At 48.5% G+C, this 18832-nt stretch overlaps 2 protein-coding genes across 2 annotated transcripts in view; one reads left to right on the forward strand and one right to left on the reverse strand.

The window, feature by feature from the left end:
* LATS2 (large tumor suppressor kinase 2) overlaps window positions 1-13905 on the reverse strand; it is a 43244-nt gene extending 29339 nt beyond the window's left edge. The window contains exon 1 of the mRNA XM_029047982.2: window positions 13472-13905. The gene's annotated coding sequence lies outside the window, so the exon portion shown is untranslated. The remainder of the gene's footprint in view (window positions 1-13471) is intronic.
* A 200-nt stretch (window positions 13906-14105) lies between these two features.
* SAP18 (Sin3A associated protein 18) lies at window positions 14106-18188 on the forward strand. Its single transcript, XM_007664092.3, has 4 exons — window positions 14106-14262; window positions 14362-14471; window positions 16274-16396; window positions 17760-18188. The coding sequence occupies exons 1-4, from the start codon at window positions 14131-14133 to the stop codon at window positions 17914-17916; spliced, it is 522 nt and encodes a 173-aa protein (XP_007662282.1). The 5' UTR covers window positions 14106-14130; the 3' UTR covers window positions 17917-18188.
* Window positions 18189-18832: the final 644 nt, after the last annotated feature.

The raw sequence follows: 18832 nt of genomic DNA on the forward strand, positions 1-18832 counted from the left end.
TTGGGAGAACACATTAGAGATAGTAGACAGGGTCCCTGCCTCAAGTAGTTTACAATCTAGCAGGGGGCACTAGCACAGATCAGGGGAATCACAAGTAGGGAAAAGCAAAAGGGAACTGAAGAAATACCTTTTGGTCTACGGATTGGTGAGATTCTACTGCCTGATTTACACTTGCAGTAACGACCCCAAAACATAGGGCTCTAATCTGCCTTCCTCACCCACCTCCCACCTGGCACCGCTCCCTGGTGCAACCAAACCTTTACCCCAGTGCCCAGAGAACCATCCTCTGCCCTTTACTCCACACCTCAACCACAGAGCAACCAAGGCAGCTGGACAAGCCAAGCACCCCAAGGTGGGTGTGTCTCTGACTCTGGGGTAGAGTTTTGCACTGGGGAGTGGATGGTGGATGTTGGGATGGGAGTGTCCTTATCGGCTACTCCCTGCTTCAGTTCTCTTCTTAGGGCTGCAGCTCTAGCACTGACCATGGATGTGGGGATCACAGGCCAGATGCAGAGAGGGAGGCTTGAAGCAAAAATGATCTGCCCTTGGTTTCCTTCCCGGCTGAGGGAAGGAGGAAGGGAGGGAGGGAGAAGGGAGAGCAGGGGACTTGAACTCAGTGAGCTTACAAGGTGAAGCGTCTGCCTTCTTCACGTTTTTACCAAACAAGGTGGGCAGCCTTGTCCTTTACTGTCTGATCATCCTCCACCCAAAACTGGACAGGGGCTAGCAAATGAGGGGGAGCATCCATACACAAGAGCAATGGTCCAGTCCTGAGAGCCACAAGAATGGCCTGGTGCAGAGAAAGAGGTCAGGGTGCAGCAAAAAGGGACGATACATGACTTGATAAGGCAAGTATGCCAAGCGCTGTTGGAATGCTTGGGGAGAAAAAAAAATCTTATACCCAAATCCCCTGAGAATAATGTCCCCTCATGCCAGGACAGGGCTGGAATGCTGCCTTTAAAGATCTCCAGGGAGATGGGGTCCCCAGCCCCTCTGGCTACCCCAGCCAGTCTTCGACAGCTCACTCTGTCCACTCCACTAGGAAACCATATTCGATATACAGGTCTGTTGGCCAACAGGATTCGGCTTCCACACTCGGTCAGAAAAAGAAAAACAAAGAGGGACAAAATGCAATTTTGTAGCCCCACTCAAGTGCAAACCAAGAGGAAGGGTGCAGGAAGTTGTTAAGGGAGATGACTACGTGGGAGAAAGAAAATAAAGAGAGAGAAAACAGCCCAGATGTCACCTTCAGACCTGAACAGCCCACAGCAAGGAACAATGAAGTGACTTCCTCTCTCCACTTCAATGAGAGAGATGTCATTTCCAGGGGAGAGCCCGTATGGAAGGCCCTCAGCGCAGCTTGGGCCATTGGGAATGCTTCAAATTGAGCCAGCAAGGGCAGAATTCAAAAATCACTGAAGGTTGGTGAAGGCAATCTGGCTCCCTCAGTGAACTCAGGGATGGGAGGGTGGCAGGAAAAAGGTTCCAGAGCTTGGAAAACCATTCCAGCCAGCATCCATTTGTCCCCAGACCCAATCTGACCCCGGAGACCCCCCAAACTTCTCTGAGGATTCGGAAGGGGTCAGGGGAGATAATGGGCTTTTGTTGGTGGTGCTTTTTGCTTAAAGACTTTGCTTCTCTTCAGATTAGGCTGTTCATTGTTTAGATTTGGCTGCACTTGTAAGAAAGGAGTAATTTACCGTACTGCTAGCAAATCGGAGGACAGCTTGGGCTGAGTAAAATGAGCCAAGAATCTCTTTGGTAAGAAACAGGCAAGACATTTCCCCTAAATTCATTTTTTTTAGGGCCACCAATGAATACTGGGGGGGCTTTTGTCTAAAATGAGTTTACAATAATTGGTGAAACACACTCCCAAAATCCATCCATCTCACATCAGAGGCCCAGGTTCTGTATTGCAGAATACTAGTCCCAGATGGGATCCACTTTGGCATGCTGAAAACGTGATGACAAGAAAGAACTGTGACAGATGCCTGTTCTCGGTTCTTGGGTCAATGCCACTCAATCCATGGGGGCTTGTTCTCCCTTTGGCCACCATTCAGGGGCTGGACAAGTCTGGCCGAACCCTTCCCTTTCTCAGTGACTCTAACTGCAAAACCAAGGGATGCTGTTCAATCCAGCTCTTTTGGGAATATGTGTTTGTCTTGGGGAGCCTTAATCCTACTCACAGAGTCAGCTAGGTAATGAGAAATATTGCCATCAGGCATAATAATAAACAGGGTCAGCTTAATGCAGTGGCTTTAGGGCTGCTGCTCAAGACCTCAAACTCAGAGTGCGGGACCCTCAGAAATAAACCTATAAACCTATGCACATGTGTAGACATACACATACACACACAAACCGCCTTCCCCCCTGCCTCAAAACGATGGACCGCTTCGGGTAGTTCTGTGATAAAAGCAAAGCGTAGGTCCTCCGCATCAAACCAAAGCCCCTCACCACTGACTTTAAAGCTCTCCACCACCTTGTCCCTTCTAGTGCACCTTAGTGCACCTTGCTTCTCTCCTTCTACAACCCAGCCAGCACTCTTAGCTCTTCTCGTGCTAACCTTCTCAATGTGACCTCGATCTCACCACTGACTGCTAGCCCACATCCTGCCCCTGGCCTAGAATACCCTCCCTCCTCAAATCTGACAATTACTCTGCCCCCACTTTCAGAGATTTATTGAAGGCACATCTCCTCCACGTGGCCCTCCCAGATTAAGCCTCATCTTCCACTCCTTTCTATGTCGTCCTGACTTATTCCCTTTGCTCTTCCCACCTCCCAGCCCCACAGCACTTAAGCACATATCTGCAATTTAATTTATTTGTATTGATGTCTACATCCCTTCCATCTAGACTGTTAAGCTCCTTGTGGGCAGGGAATGTGTCAGTTTATTGTTGTATTGTACTATTCCAAGTGCTTCGTACAGTGCTCTGCACACAATAAGCGCTCAATAAATACGATCGATTGAATGAATGAATGAATGTCAATAACCTCATTGACAAGACTGGGATCATTTTATTCTAAATTAGGAAGAAGACTTGCCTCCAGGGTTCCCACAAATCCTAACAGTCCCTTCTAGGTGCACAGAAGAGTTCGTCCATCCCTGGTAAATAAAAGGTAAAAAAAATTCATTGGGAACTCTCCTAACAGATGAAAATTCTGTCTGCTCCCAGATAGAATTAATTTCCCAAAGAAATCAACAGCATTAAATCTATACCTAGTATTTTTGAGTGTCTTCGCCTCTCTCCAACTAGAGAGATGGCCTGGCCCAGTGTCTGCAGTCATTTTGGTTAGATTTCCTGCCCTTTATAATGGACTGCACCCCTGCCGCCTTCTTGCTCTGAGTACCATGTGTCCCAGCAGGGACGAGAGCGTGCAAGTGGGGCCTCTGTGCAAGCCACTAGTACTGGAGGCAATTCTCCGCAGACATTCTCAGGCCTAGTCTCAGGACCAAGGCTCGTCCACCATTCCGAGGGGAGACACTAGACCATCATTATCAGGCTTATTCATAAGACAGGGTTTGGAGGTATAATAATAATAATAATAATAATGGCATTTGTTAATTGCTTTCTATGTGCCAAGCACCAGATATGGGAATTAAGAACACAAAAACTACCAAGTTAATGGAAACTGTTTTTGTCAAAGTTTAGGCAAATGCTTCAGGATTCGGGCAAGTCATTAGCACAATCCTCACTTATCTTTTATCAAAGGGATGAAAAAAATCCATACTTTCCACACCCTGTTGGAATGACACGTAAAATGAACCAACATTCAAAGAGTGAGGGGCTCCCCACCACAAGCAGCCTTCAAATTTTGCCTTTTTCACCTGGGCTGGAGCCCTGGATCCCCACCTTCACCCACCAGGCTCTTGCCACAGCCCTGGGAGCAGCTTCTCCTGAATCTTTTCACTGGTACCCACTGGCTAATTTTCCCCAATTCTTAGCTCCTTTCTAATATCACTTCCAAATTTAGCTTTTCTTCTTTTCCATTTTTTTTTTTGGTGTTCCCGCCACCTAAGGCGCTGAATTCTCTTGGAGTTCTCCATACAGGATTAGGGACAATGGGTGATATTTATTCCCCTCAGCAGTTGTTAGAAGCAGCAGGTGTCAGAGAGAGGCAGTGGTGAGGGAACAGCACAGGAAGTCTGAAGAGAAGGTACAATAGGAACTCCTCCTAGCCATCGGCCTAAACAAGCAATAGCCCCTGCCAGGCTCCAAGTGCCACAGATAAACCCTGAATGATGTGTGGGACAAAAAGACATCTGAACAAACAGACAGGCCTGGGCTAGACACCACAGAGGCTTTAAATGTGAGCAACAACCTAGCTGCCGGTGAAATGCTGCTTTGGTTAAGCAAAGGCAGAGAAAATATTCCTTAGGTTAGAGATGGTGGGCCTGGAGGTAGGATGGGTTTCTCTGATTGTAAATCATTTTCTCTCACCTCCGGGCAAAAGCCAGACAGAGCAATTGGCACTTGTGCCCATCCTCTCGGAGGCTAGCTGTATGGCTGCGATGAGCTATGAGTTCCTGGGGTTTTGATCTGAGGGATGAACTCTGATGGAGAGGCCAGTGCCCAGTGAACCGTCAAGAAACAGCAGCAGGAGGGATGGGTGACACTGGCGATCGGTCCTGTCCCGCAGGGACCAGGAGAGGAAAGAGTCAATAAGCCAGCCCAGCAATGCCTCTTCCTGGCAGGCGGAAGAAGGGGACGAAGATGGCCTAGAGAATCTAACTGGCCCGGTCCCCAATCACCGACCCTCAATCTCTGGCTGATGTCATCGGCCTCTGAGGTTATTTCCAAAGGAGCTCTGGGCCCTGAACCAGGGACAAGGCACAGAGGGTTTCTCTCGAGCTCTTTCAGTCCTGCATACCCCTGGAAACACGGGGGTGCAGGCTCCCCCTGAAAAATGGGAGACTATTTCCCCATCCCCTGGCAGTTTCCTTGAAGATCACACACGGCTTTCTGCTGCCTGCGAAGCAGGAGAGAGTAGGCCCATTTTTATAGGTTTCCTGAAAAAGACAGAGAAAAGGGTGGAATCTATCGAAGAAAGGAAGCCTGGAGGACAGAAACCACAGAAGCTCCACCCTTTCCTAAACCGCACTCACGCCTCCTAGCTTCAGGAAGAAGGCATGAGAACGCAGTCTGATATTATCCGTTCATCACAGAGCTTGGAAACTGCTTCAGAGGGTTCCCTCGGCTTCCCTTCCCAGGGTGACCTCGGCCCTGACCTGCCAAGACCGCCCTCCTGAAGAATAGAAGTTATTTATTCTACATCCTGTTTTAGACTCCTGGCTCTCTTCTACCCAGCAGGAGCCCTCCCGTAGCTGAAGACCAGCCTACTCTTGTGGCAGGAGAATTTGTGCTTTCCATTATAAACACCATAGACCACTGTGGGCTGTACTGGGTCAAACCCAAGAACTGGCTTTGAGAACAATGCACTCAGCTTTGATCCCCCAGCAGGCTGCCTCAGGCCGGGCCCCCGGGGGGGCAACTTGGGGTGCTCTGGGCCCCCTATGCCATTTGTAATGTCCTATAAAAAGGCGTATCAGAATGGCACAGTGGGGTGGTTCCAGCCTTCCATGGGTGTGCCACAAAATACAGCTTCATGTAGCCAGGGCCAGGGTGCCTTATTTGGATATCGTGGGCAGGGGCAGAAGAGGTTCTCCTTCCGTTGCTCTTCACTGTGGGGTCACCAGCTGTAGAATTCACTTTCTGGGCACTGGCCCGTAAGGGTGGGAGAAGATAATACAGGGTAGGTGAGTGGGTATGTGGGGGGGAAAGGATGATCAGAATGCCTCTTTTCAGCACTGAGGCCTGCTCAAGAAATCTAAGGGTACTGAGCATTCCGGTTGGTGGTCAGATCCCTTCTGATAAAACTGAATTTTAAAGGTCAATTAAGGCGGGGGGAGGGGCAGGGGGCAATCACATGCCTTAGGGCGTATCCACTGTCATGACTCTTAGAGCATTAGGTATGGGCAACCCTCACCCCAGAAGGCGGCCCCCTGGTCCAGTCTGCCCAGTGGCGGCCAGCCTTTGGTCTGACTCAGCCGCTCCTACACGCAATTTATCTCTTTCCAGGTTAACCCCTCCAGCTTCTTCCTACCGAAGAAGCTAGCTAGAACATGCCCAATAGCAGGGGAAGTCCCGTCTGCCCCATCTGGGTCTGGGCATTAGGCCTGCAGCTCCAGAGGTGGTGCTGCTGCTGCTCTTGTTTCAGGCCCCGCAGGACTTCTGCCTTCCGTCTCACTCAAGGAGGGCAAGGAAGGAGAAGGGGAAGGTAGCCGGCAGAGCCAGATTATAGCCCGGGCCCTAATGCAATTGTAGGGTCCCCTCTGCTCTTGCCCAGATGACCCCCTCTCCTCCCTGCCCCTCCCCACTTTTTCCACAGTAGAGGTTGCTACCTCAGAGCTAGAAAGAGCAGGTAAATCCCCTGAAGGGCTGGGGGGGGGATGGCATGAGCCTCCAGGCTGGGAAGCCAGCTCCAGGCAGAGTGGGCAAGAGGCCTGGTGGAGAGGACATGGGAAGAGTGGAGCCTGAAGTCACAGAGCTTCAGCCACCAAAATGCGGGGAATCTCACCGGTGTGCAGGGCAAAATGTCCTTGGAGAGATACCGGGGTGTTGGCGCTTGGGGCCATTACTTATAAAAAAGATCTTTCTTTCCTTGGGACCTCAAAAGCATCATGAGTTACAAAAAGGGGAGCAGAGTTCCTTTCATGGATATAGTTGCTTTTCTTTTCACTTCAAACCTTTTTATTTCGCTATAAAGAAAAACATTTTTTTCTCTGTGATAGTGCCTGACAAAACAGTTCAAATTTCTGCCAATTGTGGTTGCTTTCACCTGGCATGTAACCACCTTGTTTTTCACTTTCCAGTAGTCTCTTAATTTAGCGGGCCTGTTTGCTCTGTAACTGAAAGTCAGAGAATTGCCTTAAGCAAAAACAATTTGCACACTGAAGTTATTGTTTTCTTTCTTGGCTATCCATTTTGCAATTTCTTCTGCATACAGTAAATGCCTGTCCAAGTTTGGGTGTTTGTTCATATGTGTGTTTTCTCTCTCTCTCTCTCTCCCGTCCCCCCTCCCCGTTTTTTAGCTTGTGTTTTGAAGTAAATTGATGATTGAAATAAACATTCTTGTGAATATGACCTGACTGCCAAGAATGTCAATGATTCGCACCAACCCTTTCTTTAAAACATAGAAAACATGGCTGTTTTTTTCTGAGCTGGCAAATCTTTCTACCCCAAACAATTGTTCTGTCAATTTCATAACCACTAAAACTCCTCAAATCAGCTCTAAAACTCCTCAAATCAGTCAATATATACTGAGCTCTGACTTTGGGTGGAGAATTCTATTAACCCATTGGGTGAGTATAATATACAGTATAATATACTAAACACAACCCCTGCCCTCAAGGAGTCTATAGTCTAGCGGGCATTAAAATAAATTATAGCAAGGAAAACAACCAAGCATAACAAAGGATACGGATATGGACATAAGTGTGGGGGTGAGGTGAGAAACTAAGTGCTTAGTGGGTGGGACTGAGTGCTTAGGGGAGTCAATAGGGAGGAGAGATGAGAGTTTAGTCAGGGAAGGCTTTTGGAGGGATATTCTTAATATTATTGGCACTTTTTGAGTTGTTAGTAAACCGAACAAAAAGCACCATTTGGTCAATACTCCCATCACGACACACCTACCGCTGGCATTCCACATGGACTCCTGGCCCCTACTCACCGGGAGAACTGGGACGAGCTGGAGATGGGGCACAGAGGGCAAGTGAGGTGACCAGGAGAGGGAGGGGTGTGTGGCACAAAGGTTTGCAAAGAGTGCATCTACCCCGGTGCTTAGAATAGTGCTTGACGTATTGTAAGCTCTTAACAAATACCATAATAATAAGAGGAAAGGGAGGAGGACAAAGAAGACTGAACGCTGTCCGGTAGGCAGAAAAACTCCTTGAAGTTTAGAGATCAGGAAGGCTGTGGAGAAAGTGCCCAAGGGGAGCAGGCACTGAAGCTTTCAGGGGGTGGGCTCCGGACAACAAAAGGAGGTGTGTCCTCCCACGAATGGGGCAAATGTGGAATTAATTCATTGCCACACACAGCTGTGCAGGCAAAAAAATAAATAAATAAAAAATGAATCCCTAGATGAGGGGTTCATCAAAGGTTATGTGAGGAAAATGTAAGGGATTGAAGGCTTGAGGAAGATTGAGCAGATTCGTGGAAGACAGTTCCGCGACGGGACCCTGGAAGGCAAAGTGAGGGGGGGACACTCGGACCGATGTCGAGAGATCAGTGCTCCCACACCATCTGTTCTCATCACCATCAAAAACAGAGGCGCTGGTCTGGGCGGACCACTGAGCTGACACTGCAAGACACTTGTGATGATCTTCAGTTCTCATGCCTAAGATGAACATTCACCAAGTGCTATGAATCTCAAAAATAAAAACCACATAAGCAAGGACCCAAATTCAGCAATCATCTTCCCTTGCCACTGAAGAGTTTCTATCCTGGTGAAGAGCTGCCAATAGCCTCCTCACAGCGGGTGGGCTCACCTCATCTTTCTGACCCCCAACCAGGTTTGTTTGGGGTCGATGAATCAAACTGATTGAAGTCTGGTTCCCTTACTCCTGAGGCTCTAGGCCATACATCCAATTAGAATTGAGTTTCTTGTTCGGAGTTCATGGGGTCAATCAATCAATTGTATATATTTTCATTACCCTATTTATTTTGTTAATGAAATGTACATCGCCTTGATTCTATTTAGTTGCCACTGTTTTTACGAGATGTTCTTCCCCTTGACTCTATTTATTGCCATTGTTCTTGTCTGTCTGTCTCCCCCGATTAGACTGTAAGCCCGTCAAACGGCAGGGACTGTCTCTATCTGTTGCCGACTTGTTCATTCCAAGCGCTTAGTACAGTGCTCTGCACATAGTAAGCGCTCAATAAATACTATTGAATTGAACTGAAATTGTATTTACAGCACTCCTCTTGTGTGAAAAGTACTGTGTTAAGTGCTGAAGATCCTCCTGTGGGGCAGAAGGCAAAGAATACAACTCCCTGGAGATATCTGGGCCAAGGAGTGGTGACCCAAGTTGATTTTAACAACCCAGCAGCAGCAACACATTTTGGGTAGGAGACCCTTAGTGATAACACTCACCTAGCCTAACTCCAATGTGAGGTTGGTGGCTGTTAGAGAGCTAAAGTCCTACAACATCGGGGGGACAATTGCCATGTTGCTAGAGAACTGGGAGATCTCTCAACTGCTAAAGATATTCTATGAGGGGACAGCCTTCATCCAAGCCTTTGCTCTGGCAATTGAGCAGAAGTGGGCAAAACAGTTTCCATCTGTCAATAATTTCATGTTCTCTGAGGTATAAATAATGGCCACTTCTTGGGAGATCGTGACTCTCTCCTTAGCGTCACAGATTCGTCCCCCTAAATGAGGAACTTTTGATTTTCCTTTGGTAAATAAAATCATGATCATGTGGTCAAGGTAATTCAATACCAAGAATGAAAAAAAATATGGTTCCACTGATAAAGCATTATCCACGTTATACAATAGCATTATTAGTCTGTGGAGTTGCTAAAATTTCTGCAGCACTCACCCTGATGCATTTTTTAAAGAAATGACAGCCCACCCTAATGAATTCCAGGTTCATGTTCTGGCAGAATTTCTTCCTTTATTTTACATTTCTGGAATTTCCAGTCAACTGGCCTACTGGGAAAAAATCTAGTGAATGTATAGTAGGCCTGGCCATGTGATCTGAACGCATAGTTAGAATGTCAGTTTTCAAGGGCTCAGTTCTTCCCCTAGCCCAAGCCACTCCTTGACGCCCAGGCAGGTGGGCGGGAGAGCTGAGCATCTCACCAGAAGTCAGTGGCTCTCCGACTCAGTCGGGCGGCTCAACAAGCTCAGACCGGAAGAGTGAGCGCTCCTGTCTCCCTCCGGTCCTCGCTCAGTCAGTGTTATTTTTGGAGCGCACGGGGATGCAGAACACTGGATTAAGCACTTGGGAGGGTCCAGTACAACAAAGTTGGGAGACCTGATCTCTGCCCACCAGTAGCTTAAAGTCTAGAGGGGAAGGCACACATTAACGTCAATAAATTACGGCTCTGGTCAGAAGGTGATGTGGGACTGAGGGTGGGGTGAATATCGGGTGCTTCAACGGTACATATCCAAATGCCCACATGGCTCCTCACCAAGAGGGGTCCGGGACCCGGAGAGAAAGGAAACGACTCAGGCAAGGATAGGAGTGATGCTAAATGATGGTGTAATTGGTGCACATTTCAACATCTTTGCTCGGGAATACGGGCACCTCTCATCGCAACCTTCCCACCCTTAAGATTCTCAATTTACACTGGGTCAGTTTTTAAAGCTTTACAGCTTTTGAACCGGGGTCATTGCAGCAGTTTTCTGTCAGCTAGCGACTGTTTGGTAATAATACAGTCAGTTCTGCCCGACTGCAGGTTTTCACTATGTTTTTGGGATCAAGCACTGTCAGGCTCCTGGAAAAAAAGACCAGCATGGTCTAGTTGATAGAGCACAGGCCTGAGAGTCAGAAAGCAAAGTTAAAAAAAAAATTGGGGTCAGATTTTTTTTTCTCTTGAAAATTCATTTTTTTTCATTAACTTTTTGCCACAGTAAGGCCTCCATTTTCATTTTCAGCTTTACCTTGAGAGCTTGTAAATAAGTGCTTAGATTTTCTGATGAAAGGAATTCAAGGTCTATTCATTTACTACTATTTCAGCAATCCAAAGGATTACTGCTGAATTTCAGCATTTTTCCTGACCTTCTGCAACCTACTCACAATTTTTTCTGCCTCAAAACTCATGTGCTTGAGTCTCAGTTTCATCCATCAATGGATATTTCTAAAAATGAAATGTCGAAAGATCAGCAAACAGGTTTCATTGGCTAATTGAAATGCCTTGATAATCTGCAAAACACCCAAAAACGAGTACTTTCACACACTGTTGAATTTAATGAACAAGTGAGAAAATGCCCTTCATTTCAGTATAGACTGTTTTAGGAGGGTTAAGAGGCATGAGTCAGTCTTTAGAGAGGCTGGAAGGTGGACAGTGTGTTCACAGCTAAATGGCAAATCAATGCACAGCGGATTTACAAGTGAGTGAGGAACCAAAGGTTGTCAATCCTGTCCTGGAAATGAGGTGAATCTAGGCACTTTTGTTTTGGTGTTCTTGATCTGTGACTGAAAACAAATTAGAGACTCCTTGACTAATTCACTTTAAGTAGCTCTACCTCACCTATCTGCTTTCCGCAGCACAATCACTGCCCCACTCCTAAGCCTAACTTTGGATTCTCCTGACTCTACCCCTTCACTGTTCCCCAATCTTGGGGATTTCTTACCATCCCACAAAGAACAGACAACTGCTTTCCCCACGGTCAAATCCCTATTAAAAGTCCACCTCCTCAAACAAGCTTTCCCTGCTTAATTTCCCAGGACCTCGAGGCATACCATCTTTTCCACCAACTCTACCATTTAAGAATGTATTTACAGCCCCCTTAGCACTCATGTATGCACTACCTGCTCAATTTATTTAATTTTACTACTCTAGTTTGTAAATATTTTTACTTTAGTGTGTGAATTCCTAGCAGACAGGAATGTGACACCTGATGATTCTTTACCTCCCAGGGGTCTAATAGAGTGCACTGCACCAAGAAGCAGCAGGGTCTAGAGGATGGAGCATGGGCCTGGGAGTCAGAAGGACCTGGGTTTTAACCCTGGCTCTGCCACTTGTCTGCTGTGTGACCTTGGGCAAGTCACATAACTTCTCTGTGGCTGTTACTTCACCTGTAAACTGGGGATTGATACCATGCGCTCTGGGTGGGACATTGACTCTGCCCAACCTGATTAGTTTGTATCTACCCTGGCGCTTAGTACAGTGCCTGGCACAAAGTAGGAGGAGCTTAATATATATCATTATCTGAGCAATCATCCACTCATCCTTTAGTTAATGGCTCTGGATCACTTGCTGTATGGCTCTGGATCACTTGCTGTATTTCCCACGTATGCCATGGTACCTATTCTGCATTTAAGTGAGTGTAAAACCGCTGTAAGAAGCACTTGGGAAAGTACAACACAGTTACAAGTAACGTTCAGGTTGCCCGCACTTATATACCTTACAGACTGTGAGGCCCACGTGGAGCAGGGAATGTATCTGATCTGATTATCGTGCGTTTAGTATAGTGCTTGGCACATGTTAAGTGCTTAACAAGTGCCACAGTTATGAAAGTCAAATGGGGAGGGGGAGGAGGCAAAAACTCTTCGATTTAAGGAATAAAGGGCCGCTTTAACAGTCTATTAACTTGGGAGAAAATTGGGGAAAGACTAATGGTAAAGGCAGACTTAGTGGGAAACAGCGTGTCTTAGTGGAAAGAGACCGGGTTTGGGAGTCAGAGGACATGGGTTCTAATCCCGGCTCTGCCACCTGTCTGTTGTGTGACCTCGGGCAAGTCGCTTAAATTCTCTGTGCCTCAGTGACCTCATCTGTAAAATGGGGATGAATAATAATAATGTTGGTATTTGTTAAGTGCTTACTATGTGCAGAGCACTGTTCTAAGCTCTGGGGTAGGTACAGGGTTAATCAGGTTGTCCCACATGAGGCTCATAATTAATCCCCATTTTACAGATGAGGTAAATGAGGCACAGAGAAGTGAAGTGACTTGCCCAGAGTCACACAGCTGACAAGTGACAGAACCGGGATTCGAACCCATGACCTCTGTATCCACCCCGGCGCTTAGAACAGTGCTCGGCCCATAGTAAGCGCTTAATAAATACCACGATTATTATTATGTATTATTGCTGGGGTGAAAACGATTATCCAGATCACCTGGAGGTTCTTTGGAGGTCCGCTAGATGCATTCATCCGAGGGAAGGTGCCTTGAATAATAATAATACTAATTATGGTATGTGTTAAGCGCTTACTATGCGCAGAGCACTGTTCTAAGCGCTGGGGTAGATACAGGGTAATCAGATTGTCCCACGTGGGGTTCACATTTTTTAATCCTCGTTTTTTACGATGAGGTAATTGAAGCATAGCGAAGTGAAGTGACTTGCCCAGAGTCACACAGTTGTAAAGTGGGATTAATAATAATAATAATGTTGGTATTTGTTAAGAGCTTACTATGTGCAGAGCACTGTTCTAAGCGCTGGGGTAGATACAGGGTCATCAGGTTGTCCCATGTGAGGCTCACAGTCTTCATCCCCATTTTCCAGATGAGGTCACTGAGGCCCAGAGAAGTGAAGTGACTTGCCCACAGTCACCCAGCTGACAGGTGGCAGAGCCGGGAGTCGAACCCATGACTTCTGACTCCGAAGCCCAGGCTCTTTCCACTGAGCCACGAACTCTGACTCCCAAGCCGGTGCTCTTTCCACTAAGCCACGCTGTTTCTCTGGCTGAAGAAGGCTTCTCTCTGAAGAATGGAATTGGGGGGAAAAGTAGTACTTAAAGACGGATACCTTGGACCAAGCCTTTCCACATCGGGCCCCGGGGTGGGGACATCGCCGGCAGCCTCCCGGTTATCTCCCCAAATCCATGACCATCCTCTCCCGAGCTGCCTCATTTTGCAGGTCTCGGCTTGTGCCGCCTCTGTACCCATTGGCCGACGGAGCTCCAAGCGGGGCCTTTCGACGGCCGGTCCTGCTCCACCTCTCCTCTAAAAGGGTCCTCATCTCCCCACGACTGCCGTGGGTCCCTCGGGGCCCGAGGCCAAGCCGGCCGGGGAGTGAGGGGGAAAGCCGGCCCGGGCGGCTCACTGTCACAGCGCCTGTCACAGGGCGGGGAGGCGCAAGATTGGAACTTTCTTCCGGGGGGAAAAGGGCGGAGGGAAGGGGTTGGTCCTGACGAGGAAGGCGGGACGGTGGAGTGGAAACACTTGGCGAGGGAGCGGCCGAACGCTTTTCAGGGGCCTGGTAGGGGAACTCTACCAGCGCGGGGGACACGCCCACCTCTCTCAGGCCGCCAACGGGAGCGCGCCGCCACGACGTCGCCGCCTCCGACGCGCACGCACGCCCCCCCGCTCCGCTTTCTCTCCCGGCCGTCCGCGCCCCCGCCCCCAGACGGCTCAACGCGCAGGCGCCCCGGCCCGGCGCTCGCCCTCGCGAGAAGCTCGGCGCTCATGCTCGCCGCCGCCGGGGTCGGAGGTCACAGTGAGCGTCTCGGAGGCCGGAGGGGGAAGATGGCGGTGGAGTCGCGCGTCACCCAGGAGGAGATCAAGAAGGAGCCCGAGAAGCCCATCGATCGGGAGAAGGTGCGACGGGGGGGAGGGGGGCCGGAGGGAGGCGGGGGAGGGGCCGGTCCCGTCCGTCCGTCCGTCCGTCCTCAGCGGCCTCGCCTTTCCCGCCCGCAGACCTGCCCGCTGCTGCTGCGGGTTTTCACCACCAACAACGGCCGCCACCACCGGATGGACGAGTTTTCGCGCGGGAACGTGCCGTCCAGCGAGCTGCAGATCTACACCTGGTAAGCGTCCCCCCCGCCCCCCCCTGCCCGGCTCGCTCTTTTGGGTTCGATTCCCGGCTCCGCCACTTGTCAGCTGTGTGACTGGGGGCAAGTCACTTCACTTCTCTGGGCCTCAGTGACCTCATCTCTAAAATGGGGATTAACCGTGAGCCTCACGTGGGACAAACTGATCACCCTGTATCTACCCCAGCGCTTAGAACAGTGCTCTGCACATAGTAAGCGCTTAACAAATGCCAACATTATTATTCACTTCTCTGTGCCTGTGACCTCATTTGGTGAGCCCCACGTGGGACAGCCTGGTTACTCTCTCTACCCCAGCGCTTAGAACAGTGCTCTGCACATAGTAAGCGCTTAACAAATGTCAACATTATTATTCACTTCTCTGTGCCTGTGACCTCATTTGGTGAGCCCCACGTGGGACAGCCTGGTTACTCTCTCGCTACCCCAGCGCTTAGAACAGTGCTCTGCACATAGTAAGCGCTTAAAGACCAACATTACTATTATTTCCCGGGGCCGAACATCTCCTCCGAGAAGCCTTCCCTGACCAAGCCCTCTCTCCTTCTACTTGCTCCTTTAGTCAACCTGCCTCCCATCCCCACCGCACATTTGTAGAGATCTCTAATGTATCCACTTTAATAATAATGTTGGTATTTGTTAAGTGCTTACTCTGTGCAGAGCACTGTTCTAAGCGCTGGGGGAGATACAGGGTAATCAGGTTGTCCCACGTGAGGCTCACAATCTTCATCCCCATTTTACAGATGAGGGAACTGAGGCCCAGAGAAGTGAAGTGACTTGCCCAGTCACACAGCTGACAAGTGGCGGAGCTGGGATTCGAACCTATGGTCTCTGACTACCAAGCCCGGGCTCTTTCCTCTGAGCCACACTGTTTGTCTCCCCGTTTAGACTGTGAGCTCGTTGTGGGCATTCATTCAATAGTATTTATTGAGTGCTTACTCTGTGCAGAGCACTGTACTAAGCCCTTGGAATGTACAGTTTGGCAACAAATAGAGACAATCCTTGCCCAATGATGGGATTACAGTCTAATTGACTGTATGGGCATGATTGGGTTTGTTATACTGCACTTTCCGAAGAGCTTAGTATGGTACAGGAAGCAGCATGGGCTAATGGCAGGAGGTCTGGCTTGGGAATCAGTGGTCATGGGTTCTGATCTCTGTTCCCCCCCTTGTCTGCTGTGTGACTTTAGGCAAGTTGCTTAACTTTTCTGTGCCTGTTACCTCATCTGTAAACTGGGGATGGAGAGTGTGAGCGTCTTGTGGAACAGGGACTAGGTCCACCCTGATTGCCTTGCATCCACTCCAGCACTTAGATCGGTGCTTGGCCCATAGTAAGCAGCGTGGGTCAGTGGAAAGAGCATGGGCTTTGGAGTCAGAGGTCATGGGTTCGAATCCCAGCTCTGCCACTTGTCAGCTGTGTGACTGTGGGCAAGTCACTTAACTTCTCGGTGCCTCAGTTACCTCATCTGTAAAATGGGGATTAAGACTGTGAGCCCCACGTGGGACAACCTGATTCCCCTGTGTCTACCCCAGTGCTTAGAACAGTGCTCTGCACATAGTAAGCACTTAACAAATGCCAACATTATTATTATTATTAAGCACTTAATACTGTTATTTGCACACTGTGTTCTATATATGATTGAATGAACAGGCAGTGCTATATGCTAATCTCCTACCCTGGGCAGAGTAGAACTCTGTGCTTGAGGGAGTGCACCAGAAGCAAGACAGACTCCTTTAGTATTGTACTCTATGTGGAATGGATGTTTCTTCCCTCTTTTTCCCCACCAGGATGGATGCAACACTTAAAGAACTGACCAGTTTGGTGAAAGAGGTCTATCCAGAAGCACGCAAGAAAGGCACACACTTCAATTTTGCAATCGTTTTTACAGATCTCAAAAGACCTGGCTACCGGTGAGTAATCTGTGAAGACACCCAGCGGGGGCACCACAGACCTGTGGTGTCTTTGCAGATATCGTTCTGCATGACGAGATGAGGCAAGATATGTACTGTAACTTAAATTTGATGGGAAATATGTTTTGGGTTCAAAAAATGACCCCAGCGTGGATGGGTGAGTGGATGCTCAGGGAGGAGGTGGAGGAGGCGTGCGCGCGCGCGTGTGTGTGTGGTGGGGCCCCTGAGAGGACCTGCAGGATTAGAGCTGGAGTTGAGGGAGAGAAGACTGCTTCCTCCCAGGCTTGGCAGCTTCCTGTATCTTCAGTTGACACCACCACTTGTCTCCTTGTCTCTCAAGCCAGAAACCGTGGCATTATCCTTGACTCCTTTCTCTTTGGCTCCTCAAATTCAGTCTGTCATTACATCCTATTAGTTTTCCCTTTTCCTCCTCTTCTTCCAAGTTGCAACTGTCCCGAGTCAGGCACTTGTGAAACCTTGACTCAGTTACTACCTCAACTTCTTCCAGAACTTCTTGCCCCCAATCTGTCCCCTCTCCACTTCTTGACTCCACTGTGAGATTATTTTCCTACAACAATGTAACACGTGAACTTCTCCACTCTTTCCACACCTTCTTGAGTACCTTATCCTCTCCACCTAGAGCTGTACTTCAGTCTAGTGTCTGGATCATTTTTCTGAAAAATTTATAAGCTCCTATCTCCCTACTCCTCAAAAACCTCCAATGGTTGCTCAAACTCCTTACCATTGGCTTTAAAGCATGGTCAGCTTACCCCATCCTATCTTACCTTACTGACTTCACCCACACACTTCACTCCTCGAAAGCCAGCCTATTACTGGCCCTTGATCCCATTTATCTGACCCCTTGCCCCTGTCCTCCCTGTCCTGGAACTACCTCCCACAGGGAGGTGGTCCTTTACACAGACCACCTCTCTCCCCCCCTTCAAAGCTTTAATCATGTCTCCTCCAACTAGGCCAACTCCTCTCTGCCTCTGTACCCTTTTTAAGCATTTAATATTTGCCCCACATCACTTTTCCCTTCTAGCCTGAAAGCTCTGTTGTATTACACTCTCCCAATTGCTTATTACAGTGCTCTGCACACATTAAGTACTCAAATACCATTGACTGATTTGATTGGAGGCCTTTCTGAAATCATGTCTCCAGGAGACTTTCCCTGAATTCTTGCCTACCCTTGTCTCATCTCAGTCATATTTATTAAGCGCTTACTTTGTGCGAAGCACTTAATATCACCAGAGGGTTGGAGATAAGCTCTCAACAAATACTGCTGATTAGACTGGGGCCCTTGAACCTGTTCACTATTTTATAGATCAAGCCGAGGATCTCTTTGCCTTTCTCATCCCTGCAGAGTGAAAGAGATCGGCAGCACCATGTCAGGCAGGAAGGGGACGGATGATTCCATGACACTGCAGTCACAGAAGTTCCAGATCGGCGACTACTTGGACATAGCAATCACGCCTCCCAATCGTGCCCCGCCCCCGTCGGGGCGCATGAGACCTTATTAAACTGTTTATATTTTTCCTTCCCTTGTTTTCCATCTGAGTCCCCCCAACTGCCCCCCATCCCACAATAGCCTGTGTGAAATCAGCTCTCTGCTTCTTTTCATTAAGCATGGAAGCTCCTTTAAAAACTAAATTGTAATGCCTCCATTTTGAAACTTGGGTAACTCTAGATAAGTCTGGGTTGCCTAGGTAAGAGAACTAAGAAGCAGAAGATCCATGCTTTTTCCATGTCCTTTTTGTAAGTCCTGAACATAAAAGTGCTCTTAATCATTCTATTTGAAATGGTCTTGTTAAAAATCCATGTAAAAATCATGTTTCAGTCAAGTCCAGTTTTCAAACCCTTCAGCCCAGAGTTGGCAACTGACTCCACCCTCGGCTTCACGGTGGCCTTGCATAACTACCTCTCTCCATCCATCGTAAACCCGAGGGATGAGATCCACTTCTTGAATGAAGGAGAAAAGGAGGGGGTCCAAGGAGCCCTTTGTGCTGCTGTGGGCCACTTGGGGAATAAGAAACAGCAGAGTGGGTAGTGTGCCTTCCCGTGGGAGAAATAGGGAAGGTTCACATCTACCCTCTCACCTTCCACCAATGACTTACGGGTCCCTTTAGCCATCAAGTAAAGAAGCCACCGTTTTATTCTTCCTTCGCTGCTGCCTCTCATGGGTCTGGAAAAGTGGTTTCCAGAACAAGGATGGTGGCTCTGGAGCCCCCATTGTGTCACTGGATAGTCCATTACCTTCTCACCCCTACAACTGGTGGGGCAGGCCCAAGGGGGCCTGCTATTCCTTTGCTCAGCAGCTCCACTGTGCTGACAACACAGACGGAAGTTCAGTATACTTGGCAAAGTGTCTGCACCCAGCATGCCTGTACTTTCAGATGTACCAAATTCCAACCAACTGTGAGGCACACTGTGCCTAAT

Source organism: Ornithorhynchus anatinus, chromosome 20 (assembly GCF_004115215.2).
Source record: "Ornithorhynchus anatinus isolate Pmale09 chromosome 20, mOrnAna1.pri.v4, whole genome shotgun sequence".
Lineage (NCBI taxonomy): Eukaryota > Metazoa > Chordata > Mammalia > Monotremata > Ornithorhynchidae > Ornithorhynchus > Ornithorhynchus anatinus.